This window comes from Symsagittifera roscoffensis, chromosome 7, assembly GCF_963678635.1.
Source record: "Symsagittifera roscoffensis chromosome 7, txSymRosc1.1, whole genome shotgun sequence".
Taxonomy (NCBI): domain Eukaryota; kingdom Metazoa; phylum Xenacoelomorpha; order Acoela; family Convolutidae; genus Symsagittifera; species Symsagittifera roscoffensis.
This window is the reverse complement of record NC_087068.1, coordinates 17,683,344-17,704,231: the sequence shown is the minus strand read 5'-3', so window position 1 is coordinate 17,704,231 and position 20,888 is coordinate 17,683,344. Positions and strand designations below refer to the sequence as shown.

General features: G+C 34.3%; 1 protein-coding gene across 1 annotated transcript; it reads left to right on the top strand.

Annotated features, from left to right (window-relative positions):
- The first annotated feature begins 348 nt into the window (after positions 1–348).
- Positions 349–20,331, top strand: LOC134851499 (eukaryotic translation initiation factor 3 subunit H-B-like). The gene is made up of 5 exons (XM_063867618.1): positions 349–760; positions 985–1,084; positions 1,279–1,428; positions 14,076–14,220; positions 19,696–20,331. Exons 1-5 carry the CDS (start codon positions 352–354, stop codon positions 19,912–19,914), a joined length of 1,023 nt encoding a protein of 340 aa, XP_063723688.1. The 5' UTR covers positions 349–351; the 3' UTR covers positions 19,915–20,331.
- Positions 20,332–20,888: the final 557 nt, after the last annotated feature.

Here is a 20,888-nt window from a genome sequence, read left to right as displayed (position 1 = left end):
TCTCATGTCGCAAGCGAACCGAATTGGCTCCGACCGTTCGAGGTAGAAAAACACAAGAGATAGTGTCCCTGACTCTTGAGCCAATGGTTATAGGGCCTATTTTTCTTTAACCTCATATGTGACCGAAGTAGGCGACTGTTACACGTGTTGTGCGGGAAGGTCACGCTGTACCAATCCGGCGGAATGGCTTATTAATAGGCAACAATTAGTATGCTTTCTTGTTCTTTTTGTCGTTTTTACCTCGGGAATAACTCATTCGGTAAGGGGGGGGGGCTACGGTGGGGGGTGGGGCTGTCAAATGATCCGCGGAATGGCCCATCTAATTCATTTTTGTTGTTATTCCAGAGAAGCATGTCAGCGGCTCACCGTGTTTCATCAACATCGGTGACGTCGCAAAAGAGCACTACTGGATTATTTCGGGTTGTGCAGATCGATGGATTGGTCGCTTTAAAAATCATCAAGCATTTTGAGCAATCTGGTGGACTCACGTCTGCCACCCCTGTTCAAGGCGTACTCCTTGGTTTGATGGATAACGAAACTCTCGAAATCACTAATTGCTTTCCGTTTCCAGCAGACGAAGATGCAGATGTTTCAGAGTACCAGAGAGAAATGATAAAGAAACTCAGGAAAATTAATGTCGATCAGCTTACTGTTGGATTTTACCAGTCTTCAGTTTATGGATTTTTCATAACCCGAGAGCTAATTGAAGACATGTATGTTTATCAGACAAGCGTCGAAGAGTCAGTTTGTCTGATTTACGGTTTGTACTTTGGTTTGAGCAAGCGAAGCTAGTTTAAGTTTCATGACGACCCTATTGGACCTCAGGATCGTTCTAACCTCCAAGGGTTTTCCAAAAATTTCAAATGCCTTCATCTAGAAAAACTTATTAATGTTGAGATAATTAGTCTATGCTCTGGCTTAAACACATAAAAAACTTGAATTTTTCAGCAATTCCGTGGTTTCTATTTTTTTGTTTGTTATTAGATCCCATGAAAACCACAAATGGTGCCGTGGGACTGAAAGCATATCGTCTCAAATCAAAGTTCTTCAAGAACTACGGTGATTCTGAAATCACAAATGAGACGTGAGTGACTCAAATGATTTTTTCTGTTTGGTGATTCTGTGTATGAAAGTCATATTTTAACCAAATTTTTATTACAGGAAGAATATTATAATACAATATGCAGCTTGATTTAGGATTATTTCTAGTGATTGAGAAATGTGAGAAAGTTATTAAACAACAATGCGTAATGCTTAAACATTCATATGGCTTTACAGATTGCAAAAAATGAAGCTGAATTACGAAGAGGTGTTGGAAGAGATGCCGATTAAATACCACAATTCATATCTGACGCAGTGCTTTGTGGCCGAATTGGGTGACAAGTATCCTCTTCAGAGAAACGAAAACTTGTTGAAACTTGGAAGTGGGTGAGTAAGAGAGAGCGGACAGTGTCTTTTCCAATTGCATTCAAAATTTATACACTATTGTCAGATTATTAGTTAAAATCGAGGCCACTTTTCCCACGTAAAATGTCGCAGATTCTGTTATAAGAGTTTCAAGTCCATCGTCATTCGTTCTTGGGCAAATTTAAATTTTCGGCCAATTTTTTAAGACTAATGTTGAAAAAGTGGCACATTGGTATGCGCTCTTGAGACCAGAAATTCGGCCGAGGACTGATGTCTTCAGGTGATGGCAAAATTGTTTTGATGAATCGTGCATTCAATAAGGGTTCGAAAATTTTGTTTTTTGACCGTGTCCTCCGTTAGCGTCTGTTTTGCAACACGGCGTAAAATGAATCTATGATTGATCTAATTAGGTCTTACCATACTGCTCCAAAGGGGTGCTTAAGCGTGATGCAATTTCCTAACAGTTTGTCGATTAAGCCAGCGGTTTTTGAGCGATAACATTGGCGATGACAAATCTAGACAGATCTCAAAGTGAAGGGCTCTTATATGAGCGTAGACTGTTAATGGCAACAACTCTAGTTTTTCTTGAAGCAAACATTGAGCTGATTTCGTAAGTTGGACTGATGCTCTTTGACATCATTTGCCATTCTTAGTTCTGACTAAAGTGATAATTGCATTACAGCTGAAAAAGATTTCAAGATGTAAGTTAATTTTTTGTTGGCTTGATTAATTTCGACCCACGTTTTGTCGGCTTACTTGCCGGGTAATTATTTCTGTTAACTTTAGGTAGATTTTTTGATACTTTTTTCTTTATACTCATGAGGGTAAATATAGTTCATGGTTTTCTGGTTTTTATACGCGCCAAAACTTTCTCTTAGAAATAAAACTTTTTTGGATTTTTCTGCTAAAATTTTGTTTCGCAAATAAATTTTTCGGATTTTTCTGCTAAAATTTTTTCCGCAAATAAATTTTCAGTTTTTTTCGGATGCATGGTTTCTGATTTTTTTGTTGTTCTAAAAAAGCGTGAAACTAGTTTTAGTTTCAATTAGGTTGGTGTGTCTTAGGTCTAAGCATTTTTTTTGAAATCAATTCAGGTGTAATCTTGATGTAATTGCGTTATTTTCATAGACTTTCATAGTTGTTTCAGATTTTCTGCAAATTCTTTTTGTGGCAATTGTTTGTAATTTTCGCAATTATGTGTTTACACAAGCATAGCTTATGTTATTTTATGAATTCTCCTTTTTCCAAGCTAAGTCGCAAATATTGTTGCGATGCAATTGTTGCGACAAAATAAGTTGATTTTGAAAGTGTTCATTTTGATCCAGCCATTAAGTACAGCCAATGCGAAGGATATTAAGACATGCTATTATATTACAAATCTGTAGCGTAGAGGTAGGGAAGGAGACCCGCAACAAAATAAGAGGGTTCGAATCGGGGCAAGGTCGGATGTTTTTAATGAACTTTTTCGTATTCTAGTTAAAATGCGTCCGCTCTCTAAATTGAGGCGTGTTAGTTGGTACATTTTTTTTTCAAACTGACTGGTACTGCTAATGCGTCATAATTGGCTTGCGTCACTTAGCAGTTATGTAGACTAATAAATTGCTTGCGTCACTTGAAAAATTTTGTAGACTCCAAGTTTACTCATTCAGTTTTCCCAGTAGCGTTCTCGGTCATTTTTTTTGCTTGTGTATGCGAAGTACAACTTCGCCTCTGTGTTGAAATTTGGTTTATCTTTTTTTGTTTTCATTTGATCTTATACTATAGTGGATAGGGCCTTTATCCCTGATTGTTCTTATTGGATATGGATATGGAGATTGTTTGGTTGCAAGATTCAATGAAAAGTTATGAGTACATTTAGGAATTATCTTATCTGCATTTTTTGACCAAAATGTTTTTTTTTATTCGTTTTCATATATTGGTTATCAGAAAATGGATGGACTTGAGCCCAAATGCTTCTTTTGTTTTGAAGGTTTTTGACTTCTATTACCATTGCAATAAAAATTGTCCTGATTTTTGAGCCTATGATTTTTGAGCCTATGAATGGCAACAACTCTAGTTTTTCTTGAAGCAAACATTGAGCTGATTTCGTAAGTTGGACTGATGCTCTTTGACATCATTTGCTATTCTTAGTTCTGACTAAAGTGATAATTGCATTACAGCTGAAAAAGATTTCAAGATGTAAGTTAATTTTTTGTTGGCTTGATTAATTTCGACCCACGTTTTGTCGGCTTACTTGCCGGGTAATTATTTCTGTTAACTTTAGGTAGATTTTTTGATACTTTTTTCTTTATACTCATGAGGGTAAATATAGTTCATGGTTTTCTCGTTTTTATACGCGCCAAAACTTTCTCTTAGAAATAAAACTTTTTTGGATTTTTCTGCTAAAATTTTGTTTCGCAAATAAATTTTTCGGTTTTTTTTTCGGATTTTTCTGCTAAAATTTTTTCCGCAAATAAATTTTCAGTTTTTTTCGGATGCATGGTTTCTGATTTTTTTGTTGTTCTAAAAAGCGTGAAACTAGTTTTAGTTTCAATTAGGTTGGTGTGTCTTAGGTCTAAGCATTTTTTTTGAAATCAATTCAGGTGTAATCTTGATGTAATTGCGTTATTTTCATAGACTTTCATAGTTGTTTCAGATTTTCTGCAAATTCTTTTTGTGGCAATTGATTGTAATTTTCGCATTTATGTGTTTACACAAGCATAGCTTATGTTATTTTATGAATTCTCCTTTTTCCAAGCTAAGTCGCAAATATTGTTGCGATGCAATTGTTGCGACAAAATAAGTTGATTTTGAAAGTGTTCATTTTGATCCAGCCATTAAGTACAGCCAATGCGAAGGATATTAAGACATGCTATTATATTACAAATCTGTAGCGTAGAGGTAGGGAAGGAGACCCGCAACAAAATAAGAGGGTTCGAATCGGGGCAAGGTCGGATGTTTTTAATGAACTTTTTCGTATTCTAGTTAAAATGCGTCCGCTCTCTAAATTGAGGCGTGTTAGTTGGTACATTTTTTTTTCAAACTGACTGGTACTGCTAATGCGTCATAATTGGCTTGCGTCACTTAGCAGTTATGTAGACTAATAAATTGCTTGCGTCACTTGAAAAATTTTGTAGACTCCAAGTTTACTCATTCAGTTTTCCCAGTAGCGTTCTCGGTCATTTTTTTTGCTTGTGTATGCGAAGTACAACTTCGCCTCTGTGTTGAAATTTGGTTTATCTTTTTTTGTTTTCATTTGATCTTATACTATAGTGGATAGGGCCTTTATCCCTGATTGTTCTTATTGGATATGGATATGGAGATTGTTTGGTTGCAAGATTCAATGAAAAGTTATGAGTACATTTAGGAATTATCTTATCTGCATTTTTTGACCAAAATGTTTTTTTTTATTCGTTTTCATATATTGGTTATCAGAAAATGGATGGACTTGAGCCCAAATGCTTCTTTTGTTTTGAAGGTTTTTGACTTCTATTACCATTGCAATAAAAATTGTCCTGATTTTTGAGCCTATGATTTCTACAAAATTCATTTATGTTAGTCGGTTAAAAGTCACGAGTAAACCGGTTAGAGTGAGATTACTTCGAAATCGCGCTTAATCGTATCTTAAGAAATAACTTGGAAGCGGCAAATATTGCTGGCTGAAGTTGGCTTAAGTGATGTTCAAGTATTATCCGTCTGTTTGAGGATATTATTGTTCCGATCATTGAAATTGAGGAGGAACTTTGTATTCGGGTGTTTTTTAGTTTTTTCCTTTTTTTTCTTCTTCTAAATTTTTCACGCAAAATCAGTTAACACAAGTAATTATCTGACTGGTTCAAGTGATGTATTATAACAAAGCCATTTGATTCGTGTGACCTTAAAAAATTTCAACTTTTTTGAGTTTTGGTTTAAATTTGAGGAGTAAAGCGATCGAGTAACGATCGTTTTATGAATTTTTCTTTTATTTACGTTTTTACGCTTAAAAACCTAATTTTTCAAAAGGAGAAATAAATATGGGATTTAATTCCAGTGTTTCCTTGGCACGAAAGGTTTTCTAAAAACTATAAAAATTTATTGTGCAAAAAATTAGAAAAAAAATTGTCATTGTTCTTTCGTTTTTTGATTGTCGTTCATTCTTTGAAGACAAATATTGTCGAGTATGTCTAATTCGCTAAGTTTCTAATTGTTTTTATAGTTATCGAATCACTACGCACTAAAAAAGAAAATGCTTTGAAAAAAAATATTTGTTCGGAACAATCTCTGTTACTCGTTCAGCAACCGGCTATCGTTGTTTCTGCTTTAAAAACATTTTATTGATAACTGTTGTCTGGTGTATTGGCTGGGCAATTGCTTCTTTTTGTTCAGAATATTGAAAAATCTGAGCTATTTTCATTCTGTGCTGCTTATACAGCAACCGGCTATCCTCGTTAGCTGTTTGCATCTGGTTTTTTGCAAAAGTCTAATTTGACGGCGGCTATCTGATTTTGACATGTGGTTTGTCATGTATTTCTATGGAATGCTTTTTTGCCCGAAGATATCTTATCTCAGGGGCGTTTTTCATTCTCGATTACATCTGTTTTCAAACAAAAAAATTGTATTGGCTGGGCAATTTTTCAATAAGGAGAAATAAATATGGGATTTAATTCCAGTGTTTCCTTGGCACGAAAGGTTTTCTAAAAACTATAAAAATTTATTGTGCAAAAAATTAGAAAAAAAATTGTCATTGTTCTTTCGTTTTTTGATTGTCGTTCATTCTTTGAAGACAAATATTGTCGAGTATGGCTAATTCGCTAAATTTCTAATTGTTTTTATAGTTATCGAATCACTACGCACTAAAAAAGAAAATGCTTTGAAAAAAATATTTGTTCGGAACAATCTCTGTTACTCGTTCAGCAACCGGCTATCGTTGTTTCTGCTTTAAAAACATTTTATTGATAACTGTTGTCTGGTGTATTGGCTGGGCAATTGCTTCTTTTTGTTCAGAATATTGAAAAATCTGAGCTATTTTCATTCTGTGCTGCTTATACAGCAACCGGCTATCCTCGTTAGCTGTTTGCATCTGGTTTTTTGCAAAAGTCTAATTTGACGGCGGCTATCTGATTTTGACATGTGGTTTGTCATGTATTTCTATGGAATGCTTTTTTGCCCGAAGATATCTTATCTCAGGGGCGTTTTTCATTCTCGATTACATCTGTTTTCAAACAAAAAAATTGTATTGGCTGGGCAATTTTTCAATAAGGAGAAATAAATATGGGATTTAATTCCAGTGTTTCCTTGGCACGAAAGGTTTTCTAAAAACTATAAAAATTTATTGTGCAAAAAATTAGAAAAAAAATTGTCATTGTTCTTTCGTTTTTTGATTGTCGTTCATTCTTTGAAGACAAATATTGTCGAGTATGGCTAATTCGCTAAATTTCTAATTGTTTTTATAGTTATCGAATCACTACGCACTAAAAAAGAAAATGCTTTGAAAAAAATATTTGTTCGGAACAATCTCTGTTACTCGTTCAGCAACCGGCTATCGTTGTTTCTGCTTTAAAAACATTTTATTGATAACTGTTGTCTGGTGTATTGGCTGGGCAATTGCTTCTTTTTGTTCGGAATATTGAAAAATCTGAGCTATTTTCATTCTGTGTTGCTTATACAGCAACCGGCTATCCTCGTTAGCTGTTTGCATCTGGTTTTTTGCAAAAGTCTAATTTGACGGCGGCTATCTGATTTTGACATGTGGTTTGTCATGTATTTCTATGGAATGCTTTTTTGCCCGAAGATATCTTATCTCAGGGGCGTTTTTCATTCTCGATTACATCTGTTTTCAAACAAAAAAATTGTATTGGCTGGGCAATTTTTCAATAAGGAGAAATAAATATGGGATTTAATTCCAGTGTTTCCTTGGCACGAAAGGTTTTCTAAAAACTATAAAAATTTATTGTGCAAAAAATAAGAAAAAAAATTGTCATTGTTCTTTCGTTTTTTGATTGTCGTTCATTCTTTGAAGACAAATATTGTCGAGTATGTCTAATTCGCTAAATTTCTAATTGTTTTTATAGTTATCGAATCACTACGCACTAAAAAAGAAAATGCTTTGAAAAAAAATATTTGTTCGGAACAATCTCTGTTACTCGTTCAGCAACTGGCTATCGTTGTTTCTGCTTTAAAAACATTTTATTGATAACTGTTGTCTGGTGTATTGGCTGGGCAATTGCTTCTTTTTGTTCAGAGTATTGAAAAATCTGTGCTATTTTCATTCTGTGCTGCTTATACAGCAACCGGCTATCCTCGTTAGCTGTTTGCATCTGGTTTTTTGCAAAAGTCTAATTTGACGGCGGCTACCTGATTTTGACATGTGGTTTGTCATGTATTTCTATGGAATGCTTTTTTGCCCGAAGATATCTTATCTCAGGGGCGTTTTTCATTCTCGATTACATCTGTTTTCAAACAAAAAAATTGTATTGGCTGGGAAATTTTTCAATAAGGAGAAATAAATATGGGATTTTATTCCAGTGTTTCCTTGGCACGAAAGGTTTTCTAAAAACTATAAAAATTTATTGTGCAAAAAATTAGAAAAAAAATTGTCATTGTTTTTTCGTTTTTTGATTGTCATTCATTCTTTGAAGACAATTATTGTCGAGTATGTCTAATTCGCTAATTTTCTAGTTGTTTTTATAGTTATCGAATCACTACGCACTAAAAAAGAAGATGCTTTGAAGAAAAATATTTGTTGGGAACAATCTCTGTTACTCGTTCAGCAACCGGCTATCGTTGTTTCTGCTTTAAAAACATTTTATTGATAACTGTTGTCTGGTGTATTGGCTGGGCAATTGCTTCTTTTTGTTCAGAGTATTGAAAAATCTGTGCTATTTTCATTCTGTGCTGCTTATACAGCAACCGGCTATCCTCGTTAGCTGTTTGCATCTGGTTTTTTGCAAAAGTCTAATTTGACGGCGGCTATCTGATTTTGACATGTGGTTTGTCATGTATTTCTATGGAATGCTTTTTTGCCCGAAGATATCTTATCTCAGGGGCGTTTTTCATTCTCGATTACATCTGTTTTCAAACAAAAAAATTGTATTGGCTGGGAAATTTTTCAATAAGGAGAAATAAATATGGGATTTTATTCCAGTGTTTCCTTGGCACGAAAGGTTTTCTAAAAACTATAAAAATTTATTGTGCAAAAAATTAGAAAAAAAATTGTCATTGTTTTTTCGTTTTTTGATTGTCATTCATTCTTTGAAGACAATTATTGTCGAGTATGTCTAATTCGCTAATTTTCTAGTTGTTTTTATAGTTATCGAATCACTACGCACTAAAAAAGAAGATGCTTTGAAGAAAAATATTTGTTGGGAACAATCTCTGTTACTCGTTCAGCAACCGGCTATCGTTGTTTCTGCTTTAAAAACATTTTATTGATAACTGTTGTCTGGTGTATTGGCTGGGCAATTGCTTCTTTTTGTTCAGAATATTGAAAAATCTGAGCTATTTTCATTCTGTGCTGCTTATACAGCAACCGGCTATCCTCGTTAGCTGTTTGCATCTGGTTTTTTGCAAAAGTCTAATTTGACGGCGGCTATCTGATTTTGACATGTGGTTTGTCATGTATTTCTATGGAATGCTTTTTTGCCCGAAGATATCTTATCTCAGGGGCGTTTTTCATTCTCGATTACATCTGTTTTCAAACAAAAAAATTTAAGAGTAAAGTCCCGTGTCTTTATCAGGTTCACTGTTGATTGATGGCTTGAATAAGTTGCGACGTCGTGGATGGCTTCAGCCATAGTCCATCCTACTGCTATATGCTCAGCTCGAAGATCATTGTTTTTATGATGGGCTGGAAGCTATTTTGACCATTCCATTTTGGAGGCAAGTCGTTGAAATATAGTTATCATTTTCAGCGTTACTGTTGTTAGTAAATTTTTATGGACTGACTTGCCTTACTATTTTGGCGCAATCAGGCTTAAATGCGTTTTGAAGGATTTCGAATTGATTCTTCATTTGAACCATTGGTTCACTCGTTCAACTCAATTTATTTAAAATTTAATAGCACATAATTCAATAATCGAGCATCATTGAAATATATGTGAACATCTCTGTAAAGAAAATCTTTGTGCCGAGAAAACTTGTCTGAGTATCTGCTGTTCAGACTAATTGGGCGCTAGGCTGGTTGCACATAGGTATTGTAAATCTGTTTATAAAAAATTTGTTTCAAGTAGTGCAATAATACAACACTCCAGAAAACTTATCTTTGAAAGAGCACCAACTTGCGCAAGCGCAGAAGGTAATTCAACTTGCTGAAGAGCCGCTGAGAACTTTCTATTAAGTACTATCTTATATGGACCTGATTGTTTAGTCTAAGTAATATTTATCCAGAAACAAAATATACTAGATTTAAAAAAGCTGAAATTTCGAAATTTACTGTTCACTTATCTTGCATCTTATTAATTTGTTTTTCAGAAATATATACGAGCAAAGAAAAGAAGCAAAACAGTTTTTAGAGTTGAAAATTATATTTTATGTTATTTGCTTTATGTCAATTACTATCTCAATAGTTTTTTTTACCAAAACAATTTGTTGAGGTAGTCGCAATGAATTAAACATGTAGGTCTGATTTTATGCATAAGGTTGTCTTTAGACTGTTTAGGCTCAATTAAATTTTCGTTAATGGTATTCATGTTGAAATTAATTAGAGAGTTATATAGTGTCCGTATTCCCACAGATATTAATTTTTTGTTATTTCGTGTTAATTTTTTTGTTCATGATTTTATTCTTCTAGTGGTATCGAGTGATTTGTCTAATTTTTTTTTGAAATGCCGTTGTTCCTTTTGTCATTTTCATGTTCTCGTCTCGTTATTTTAGATAGTAATTTCAGCAGTTCGTATACGTGTAATTCATTGATTGAGCAAATTCCATGCGTTTTTCTTATTGTCCTTACTTCTTGTGTTTTTTGAGGCGAAACGCAAAGGGTTTACACATGCGATCACTCAACTTTTATTTTGATTTTTTGTATCCGATTTTTCAAGCTGATAAAAATTTTTGTAACCGATAAGATTTTTTTTGTTCCGCTATGTGCAATAAAAAATATATATATGTTTTTTGTTAGTGTTTGCAGTGCTGATGTGGATGGATGGAATCTTCCGTTGCCCTTATTTCGTTCATCAGAACTTTTTCACTTGTCTAGAATTGATAGGTAACGGCATCTGAAATGTTTCAGTTAAATTCTAACAGCTTTTGTCATGTGTGTTGCGGAAGTAGACTGAAGCTCCGCTTGGCCTCTGTTAGATTTTTCATGGTGTTTTTTATTTCGCCAGTTTTGAAGCACACTTTTCTTGCGTCATTAACACAGTCCGCCGGCAAGGTTCATGGTTTTCAAACAAGCGAGGCCAAGGTTTCGATCAAATTCCTTTTCAAATACTTTAGTACCTCGAGGTATTGTCACTCGTGATACACAGTGATATTAGAAATCTCATGAATGGCTTCATTAGCATATCTTTGCCTAACCATTTGTGATAACGATACATTGTCCCGTTGGGATCTACCTGCCCGAAGGTTCTTTACTCCTCCTATTGAATTGTTCAGCCTTGAGGGGTGGAAAATTCTCAGACATGCGACAGCTACGCTAAATGATAAGATATGTAAATTCATCCCAAGTTTATGCTACTGAGCGAAGTCTTTTCATACGCAAGTGAACGAAGTCTTTTCATGCGCAAGTAATTGCTTTAAAATCTTTTCTCAGCTTTTATGATAGCGGAACTCTTCTCCTCCCTTATTATATAGTACCTGATGCCTTGGTCTCGTTAGACTAAGCATAGGGTTTTATTCCAGCTAGCTCAAGGGAAACAGGATTTTCTAATCACTACTTGGGTTGTCTATCGATCTGACGTTCGTTTCCTGAATTACCACGTAAAATACACTGTTACTTCTCTTATTTAACGGTAAATGAAACTGAGGAATTTCTCTGCCTTTATTTTATTTGACTAGATTTCCCGCGGAGCTCTCGCATGCTATTGTAGCATGGAATATAGAATCTGTTTTGAATTGAAATGAGATTCTTAATTCATGACGCCACAAATAACACTAAAAGAAACCGCTTCTGAAAGCAAGTCCAAAATGAAATCATGTGTCAAATTCAAGCGAAGGGCTATTTTTAGAAAAAGAGCAAAATCGCTGACAGCATTTGTCTAAGATAAGTTCGATTGAGATCGTCAGACAACTGAAAACAAAAGTTTCAAGTTTTTGATATGAATTTTTAATGAATACCCTTAAACAGATGTGGGTTTATGAAGGAGCATCCGCGATCACCAAATCAACCCCTTGTTCATTAGTTTTTTCTCGACATCCATTTGGAAAGAAAGAAATTATTTATCTCGCCGAATAAAAATATAATGGTCCTAACAAAATCAACAAATACTTTTAACGAATGTATATATCAAAGAAATTCGAATAAGAAGAGGAGAGAATATGAGGATTGAAATCCAACTATGAGCAGCCTTCCTGTCAAAAAAAAATTACTGATTAAATGATTTTGACGGAATCTGCGCCAAATTTTTTTGAGTTTTGACTTTCATGTCGGCACTTCCCGCTAAAGCAAGGTTACATGAGCTTTCAAATCCTTAACAACGGAAAGGATTGACAACACACCAACTTAACCAAATACTTGGGACGGACTGACCCTTATGTTTGCCCCTTTTCAGTTTTGACTCATGCAATTAGCAAGTTTATTGCAACTAGGTACTAACTTTATAGTAGTTTGATAGTACGATGCAACTTTTTTCCATCTTTAGTCGCAAATAAAAAAGTTTTTTTTTGGTGGCATATTTTATTCAGGAAACTGCATTACCACTATAATAACATGTGCTTTGACATTTGATTTGTAATGAATTAACACGGTTGATTCTTTCTTAAATCATCATTTAAAGCGAAACAAGTTGTTTGTTTCATACAATTTAAAAAATAAAAAAATCTCGTTTTCAGAAATTTCCAACTCTCTATATTTTGCGAATCTTTTGAAATTTTAGTGTAGTTGCCGTTAGTTTATTCAATTCCAAAATATTAGAGGCAAAATTTGTGTTTTTCTGCTCTTTGAAGCTCCCGAACATTTTGCAGCTTTCTTGCTTGTGTTTGCGGAGCTGTAGCTTTGTCTCAGTTAATTTTGTCGGTTTAGTTTTTCTAACCACCGATTTTTTTGAAGGATCATCTTTCTTCTTCCCTACCGAATGCCATTATCTCAATTGTGGTGGTAATTGAGTTAACATTTAATGCGGAAATCTGGTTTTTGAATAAAGTGTTATCTAAAAATATTTAAATTTTTTCAGGTTTTACTTTGTTCATTCGGCTGCATGAAATCATTACGCATGCGATTTTTATGCTCGCGATTAGCTGTTTGCTTTCCAGAAGCGAAACTACATCCAGCAAAGTGGCTAATTACGTCTTGACGATTACCTTTGGTTGAAAAAAGTAGGTATCTGCCGCCTGGATTGCACCCCAATTTTCTTGTAGTTCATTGTTGCATCCTTTTAAAGAACAGATTTCAAAAATTGAAAGCTAAAAAACGCAATCTTAGAATGATGTTTTCAAGACAAACTCAGACATAGAAATGAGTTTAGTAGATCTTTTTTTCGTCCCGTGTCTTATCAGTTAGTTTATCATGCTTGTTTTCTGCTGTATCGCAAATGGTGCGAAGCACCACTTGGTTCTGTGTTTGAAAATTGTTTTTTTTTCAAACGCATTTTACAATGACTTACGCTTTTGTAAATCATAAAACCTGTCAGTGTGAACGACTTGTAACCCATTTTCATTCATGCAAATTACCACGAACAAATGTTTGCCAATTTTATATCGTAATGAAAATGGATAACAGCTTTTTTATGCGTTTAAGAACGTAGTGAATTATGTAATGTGTGTTGGTTTCTAATTTTTTCATGAAGTTTTTGATTTCTTAAGTTCATTTCAAATTCATATGCTCAAAGAAGGAAAATTCCACACTTGAATAACTTAAGTTCGATGGAGCGAAGAGATATGAATGAAAATCTAATTTCAACAATGAATTTCAATTCTCAGATTTCCCTTTTTTTCCTTTTCCCCCACCTCACATAAGCATAATTTTTCTGTTGTAATGAGGGGTTTTACAAGGTTAATTATGAAGCCCAAATTTATTTGTCATGGCCGAATTAGTCCGCGTGTCAAATCAATTTTTGAAACAATTTGACATTGTGAACCGAAAGTTTGCTTTCAAAAATTTACAGGCGGAGGATAAATTTAAAAGTCGAAAAAAGTTTCCGGATTTCAATTTTCGGGTCATGGAATGTTCTGGAAATTTAAAGATCTTTCCGGAATACTTGACACTAACACGTCTCTTGGCATTTAATTGCTGTCTGTTTGCAATCGTTTTCGAATTGCATTTTTGGCGCAAATGTCTTGAAATTTTCTTTGGTCAGAACCATCCAGAAAGTGCTCAAAAACTGCATTTTTGTACCTTTTCTGAACCATTTACCTGTGAGGGAAATAAATTGTTCAATCGGTAGCCTCCTTTTAATTCTCTTGTTTCCAGTTTCACGACGGGCAATTGAGGGCTTGAAGCTCTAATAAACTTAATTCCGTTAACGTGTCATTGAAATACAGCTTTGCTAAATCATGCTTATTGGTATTAACGGTTTTTATGCTCTTTCAATTCGATCTCTTTCATTCATCTTGTTAAGGTTTGGCTTGGAGAAGAATCTGAGACTGTTGTCGGAACATGTGGACCGGATGTCGGCCGAGTCTAGCAAACACGCCAACTACTACAAGGGACTCATAAAACAACAGCAGCTCAGACAACAACATCAGTACAAGAAGGAACAAGAGGTTAATCATTCAGTTTTTATGGTGATCGATATGCATTCAAATGGTTTTATTGGAGTCTAAATTGAATTTTGATCGACAAATCAATTGAATTGTTTGTGTGTCAAATTTAAATTGATATGTAAATGCAAACGATTTCAAGTGTTTCTTCTGCATCAGAATTTGGTGAATTGTGGTTAATTTGCTTTGGTTTTGATTTAATATGTCTAAAGTGAGTATCTTTTTTGCAGACGCTCTGCTAGTAAAGTGTTAGGGTAAATGATTTGGTTAATTTATCAAGACAAGTCAAGAGAACACAAAATTTTTATTTATCAAAGAAACTTAGAGCTAAGCATTTTCTCAAATTCGTTTTTAAATCTTTTTTTTTTCAATTAGTATACCACTTAGTCTGTTTGGATAGACGGGATGAACTTTTTCTGCCAGTAGATTATTTGACGAATTCTCGCTATAAAAAAATGTTTGCTAAAAGTGAAGTTCGCTTTCCGATGAAAGTTGAAGAGGCAAGCTTTCAATCTAGTGTAGACAGAACCGTCGCTGTGCAAGTAGCGCAGAGTTTAATAACCCTTATTTTTTATGCTAAAAGTTTGAAAAATATACAAAATATTTAGAATTTTTTTCTGAGTGCCAATTAAAAAATTAAGGCATTTATTTAGGTTGTGGTTTTTGTTTTTCAGAAAAAGTTGTTCGTGCTTCAACTTTTGTGTTTTGGATTTTGATATCTTTTCAAGTTCAATTCTAGATGATTTGCTAAAGGGAGGGAAAATTACGTTCTCCAATTCCGAAATTGCGCAAAAAATCGTGAATGTTTTCAAATTTCAGAGCTCTCAGCGCAATGAACAAAAAATTACCCAGTGACCGACTTTTCTTTTCTTAGTTAGTTTTATGAAAACAGTGTCAATCATAAAAGTTTTTTTATGAAGTTTTAGTGTTTTATCGTTGTAGTTTTCTTGAGTTCATTGACATTCTTCCAACTGTCTGTTGGCTATGTTCATTTTTCTAATTTGTTAAGAGTAATGAACGTAGTGACTCTTTTATAGGTCTTGGTGAATTCTTAAAAAGATGTGCATTCATACATATAAATGCATTTATGAGTGCACTTTTGTATATATGCCTTTTTTGTGTTCAATTGAAATTCATCTGCTGGAATTTACATAAATAGAACTCTCCAAATACGAACGTGGAAAGGCCGCGAAAAAACGTGAGCAATTTCTAATTTCGAAAGTGCAATTTAATTTTTAGATTTCCAGCGGAATAAAAACTTTACCTTTTGATCCAGTTTTCTCAAGTTCTCAACACATATTGTTGCGACAAATGTGTTCATTTTGATCAATAACCAGCTATACAACCAGTACAGTCAATGCTAAGGATATTAACACAGACTATTTTATTGCAAATTGTACTTAAGCTTTAAGGTATCATGGATCTGTAGCGTAGAGGTAGGGAAGGAGAACCGCAACAAAAAAGAGGGTTCGAACATGGGCAGGGTCGGATGTTTTTAATGAACGTTTTCGTATTCTAATTAAAATGCGTCCGCTCTCTAAATTGAGGCGTGTTAGTTGGTACAATTTTTTTTTCAAATTGACTGGTACTGCAATGCGTCATAATTGACTTGCGTCATTTAGCAATTATGTAGACTCATAATTGGCGTGCGTCACTTAAGAAAATTTATAGACTAAAAGTTTTACTCATTCAGTTTTCCCAGTAGTGTTCTCGGTCATGTTTTTGCTTGTGTATGCGTAGTTCAATTTCGCCTCTGTGTCGGATGTTTTTTTTTGGTATAGGAAAGGGTAAATTTCAGCTTCACGAGTTGATAAACAAGGACTAATATGTTTTCAAAACAAAAGTTAAATCAGATTGCGGCGATCAGAGTCAGTTAGTGGTGTTATTATGTACTTTTTTTGAAAGAGCCCACGCCAACGAAATGTTATTTTCTGGTTAAGTGGTCGAAAGTTCAAAAAACGGAATTTCGGATCATTTTTTTGATACGGCATGTTCAAAAATATATCGATGGCCGTACATAAATGTTTGTTGACATTGGGTCTGTTTGTGCGGTTCAGATGAGATCAGAAAAAAAATGTACTTGGTCGAACTGGTTCAAAAAGTGGCTAAAATATCCGTTTTTTTAGCATATGTCCCTCGAGAAAATGTCAGATTCACCTTAGCCTGCGGTAAAGAAATTTTCTTATGTTTTTTCCTAAGTCAAAATTGTCAGCTTTTCAGTTTTTGCCTTTTTTAAGCTAAGCACGCCTTGTTAAGAGACGATGAACGTAGTTTTGTCTCTTATATAAATCGCGATTGATTTTCTTAGTTAGTTTTATGAAAACAGTGTCAATCATAAAAGTTTTTTTATGAAGTTTTAGTGTTTTATCGTTGTAGTTTTCTTGAGTTCATTGACATTCTTCCAACTGTCTGTTGGCTATGTTCATTTTTCTAATTTGTTAAGAGTAATGAACGTAGTGACTCTTTTATAGGTCTTGGTGATTTCTTAAAAAGATGTGCATTCATACATATAAATGCATTTATGAGTGCACTTTTGTATATATGCCTTTTTTGTGTTCAATTGAAATTCATCTGCTGGAATTTACATAAATAGAACTCTCCAAATACGAACGTGGAAAGGCCGCGAAAAAACGTGAGCAATTTCTAATTTCGAAAGTGCAATTTAATTTTTAGATTTCCAGCGGAATAAAAACTTTACCTTTTGATCCAGTTTTCTCAAGTTCTCAACACATATTGTTGCGACAAATGTGTTCATTTTGATCAATAACCAGCTATACAACCAGTACAGTCAATGCTAAGGATATTAACACAGACTATTTTATTGCAAATTGTACTTAAGCTTTAAGGTATCATGGATCTGTAGCGTAGAGGTAGGGAAGGAGAACCGCAACAAAAAAGAGGGTTCGAACATGGGCAGGGTCGGATGTTTTTAATGAAAGTTTTCGTATTCTAATTAAAATGCGTCCGCTCTCTAAATTGAGGCGTGTTAGTTGGTACATTTTTTTTTTCAAATTGACTGGTACTGCAATGCGTCATAATTGACTTGCGTCATTTAGCAATTATGTAGACTCATAATTGGCGTGCGTCACTTAAGAAAATTTATAGACTTAAAGTTTTACTCATTCAGTTTTCCCAGTAGTGTTCTCGGTCATGTTTTTGCTTGTGTATGCGTAGTTCAATTTCGCCTCTGTGTCGGATGTTTTTTTTTGGTATAGGAAAGGGTAAATTTCAGCTTCACGAGTTGATAAACAAGGACTAATATGTTTTCAAAACAAAAGTTAAATCAGATTGCGGCGATCAGAGTCAGTTAGTGGTGTTATTATGTACTTTTTTTGAAAGAGCCCACGCCAACGAAATGTTATTTTCTGGTTAAGTGGTCGAAAGTTCAAAAAACGGAATTTCGGATCATTTTTTTGATACGGCATGTTCAAAAATATATCGATGGCCGTACATAAATGTTTGTTGACATTGGGTCTGTTTGTGCGGTTCAGATGAGATCAGAAAAAAATGTACTTGGTCGAACTGGTTCAAAAAGTGGCTAAAATATCCGTTTTTTTAGCATATGTCCCTCGAGAAAATGTCAGATTCACCTTAGCCTGCGGTAAAGAAATTTTCTTATGTTTTTTCCTAAGTCAAAATTGTCAGCTTTTCAGTTTTTGCTTTTTTTAAGCTAAGCACGCCTTGTTAAGAGACGATGAACGTAGTTTTGTCTCTTATATAAATCGCGATTGATTTTCTTAGTTTTTTTTAGGAAAAGTATTAAAATTTGTTCAGGCTCATATTTAATTTTTAGCGGTTTGACTTTTGATTTTTCTCAGTTCATTTAATTTCTTTTGTTGAAAGGAAGGCAAAATCCACTATCGAACAGCGAAAATGTAAAGGTCACGGAAAAATGGCTTCTAACTGCGAAAAAAGGAATTTCAGAATCATCAGATTTCCCAGCGAAATAAAGTGTTACATACTGATTCAGTTTTCATAAATTGGGTTAACTCTATCAAAAAAGTGTCAGCATGATTTGTTCTAGAAATTTCAAGAGCGTTAAGACCATATCGTTTTTACTTCATAATTCGAAAGCAGAGAATAAAAAAAACAATTCTGTTTTTTTTTGTTTACTTGCGTTCCTTGACTCTTATCCAACTGTCTATTGGCTATGTTTTGTGTTTCAAATGGGCTGATCTGATTTCATCAAAAAATGTGAATATTTAAAATTTCCTGTAAATGTACAAATTTTATTAAGATGTGATATAATAAAATGATTTTGGAAAAAGTTTCTGTGATTGAATATGCATGTTTTGAAACAACAAAATTATAAGTTGCGTTTTTTGTTTTCAGTGTTCAACAAGATATTAAGTTTCATATTGAGACATTCTTCGATACATGGCTAAGTGTTAATGACTGCAGTAAAGACACTTAAATAGATCGTGATGGTTTTTACAAACGTGATGTATTGCAATCTGGTATCCCGTGAACAACTTTGTCCACACTTCTCGAGGCTCTTCTGACATGCTCAATTTCTTGAAAGTTCAAATAAAAGGGCAATCACTTAATTAGCAGTTAGTTCAAGCCCGTTTCAGCTAGTAATTATCTTTTTTTATAAGAATGTTCTCTATTTTTTTAGGGTTTGTGGTTTTCGTTCTAGTTTTTGTCGGTTCAAGTTCCGTTTTTGTTAAACGCCATTTTTTTGTACTTGTAACGGTTTTTTATTAGTTTACTTTTAAAACATGGGTTTGGTTCCAATCTGAACATTTTTTTTCTACAACTGAAACTTCACAAATATGTTAATTTACCATAACTGATTTCGAGTTTTTTTTTTTCATTTTTTTTTCGTTTTAAATATTCGAACAGTTCAAGTTTATGTTTTATCGACTTAGTCAACTTAGTTTGTGTAATTGCGAGGGTAAAGTGTATCCGTTTGGGATTATGTGTTTCAGTTTGAGTGGGTTGTAAGAACTTATAAATTTTATGTTTTTTATGACAAAAGTTTTGTTTTCGGCTCAACAGGTTTTGACCCAAAGTTTGTCTCCTTTTTGCCGCTTGTTAAATGCCTTCCATTTTTAAGGGCTGTTTATGAACTTCATCAGAGACAAAATGAAGTTTTTATAGCTTTAGTTTTTTTACTTTTGTCAAGTTATTGTTTCGAATAATTTATTCCAACATAATTTTTCAGATTTTTTTTTACTTCTGTCTTTTTTTTTCATTCATTATTTTGTAGCTCAATGTGTTTTTTGCATAGCAAGTGTTGCAAAAATCCGCTTCCCCTCTGTGCTCATTTTGATCTTTTGCAGTTTGACTTTTGAGTTCTCTTTGAGTTCAAATATAGTTCATTTGTTAAAATGAGGTCAAACATTTTTTCCTATTACAATTTAAAAAAGTGATATTTTGAATTTAAAGTGATATTTTGTCCGCGTGTTGGGTGTATTGACTCTTTCCCAACTGTCTGTTAGATAAGTTCTTCTGTTGCTCATGCTTTCTTTTTAGAATCTGCTTCGAGAGAAGAGAGGTGAGCCTCCCTTGCCGCAGGAGGATTTGGACAAGATGTTCAAGCTACCCACCCCACCCCCTAGACTGGACAATGTCCTCTTGTCCGCACAAGTCCAGAGCTTCTGCCGCGAGTTGCAGGACTCGACTGCTTCCAGCATGTGCAAAGCGTTCTTGGCAGAGGTGTTTCAACCCAGCACACAAGACGATGCTAATTGATTTTATTGTAACCGTTTAAGTAGATCTACTGCTCCTTTTTTGGAATGTAACGGCTAAACTAAAAACATGCAGCACTTATTTGTATAGCAACTCAAAAAACCAGAAAAACTATTATAAGTTTCCAAAATGATAAACAAAGCAACTGAATTGTCTCCGATGATTTCTTTGATGAAAATGAATATTTGAATCAAACGGTAATGCTTGTCACCAGAAGATGGTTTACAGGAGGATTTAGCAGTAGATTTGTTGTGATCTTTATTCCTTGCTTGACAAATGTGCAAATATAATATTGGAGAGATGGATTTGAGTTGGTGTCGTTGACTTGCTTTGCTACCATGTGGCATTAATTATTGAATGTGCGCTAAAAAGAGAAAAGCATAGACCGCAATTTATTTACACTTGCTGTTTTTCACCAAATCGATCGAATTTCTCCTCTGAGTGTTAAAGTAGGTTTCGCTTGAGACGCAGCATTGTATGTCTGGATTTAAATTGGGAAGTTACAGGCTTCGAGACTAAGAGGATTTGTTAGAAAATGGAAAATCAATCGACTGATTAATTTTAAATGAGCTTCCGAAGAGATTAATTTGTCTGTATGGATCTTATATTAAATGCTTGCTGTTATCTGAAATGTACAATGGTGATTTTTAATTTGTTCGTCAAATTTTCAGAGTGGTTGACCACGTACGCTTTAAGCGAGCAGGCCTCAAAGACCTGAACTACGCAATGGTAGCGAACGGCTACACCAGAAAGCCAGTCTTGATGTCTACTCAATCGAAAGTGGTGCAATAAAGCTCCGAGTCACAAGGAAACCAGTTGAACAATTCTACCAGCGAGTCACAAGGAAACCAGTTGAACAATTCTACCAGCGAGTCACAAGGAAACCAGTTGAACAATTCTACCAGGAAAAAAGCATCCGACGGATCCGAGTTTTTTTCGCCACTGCTCATCCTTACTTCCCCGATAGTCCCAAGTTA

What these genes read in the sequence shown, in the direction of transcription:
- LOC134851499 (XM_063867618.1), top strand. Translation starts at nt 352, where the DNA reads ATGTCAGCGGCTCACCGTGTTTCATCAACATCGGTGACGTCGCAAAAG. An exon ending in GTCAGTTTGTCTGATTTACG is followed by an intron (nt 761 to 984) that starts GTTTGTACTTTG and finishes GTTTGTTATTAG; the next exon opens with ATCCCATGAAAACCACAAAT. An exon ending in TCTGAAATCACAAATGAGAC is followed by an intron (nt 1,085 to 1,278) that starts GTGAGTGACTCA and finishes ATGGCTTTACAG; the next exon opens with ATTGCAAAAAATGAAGCTGA.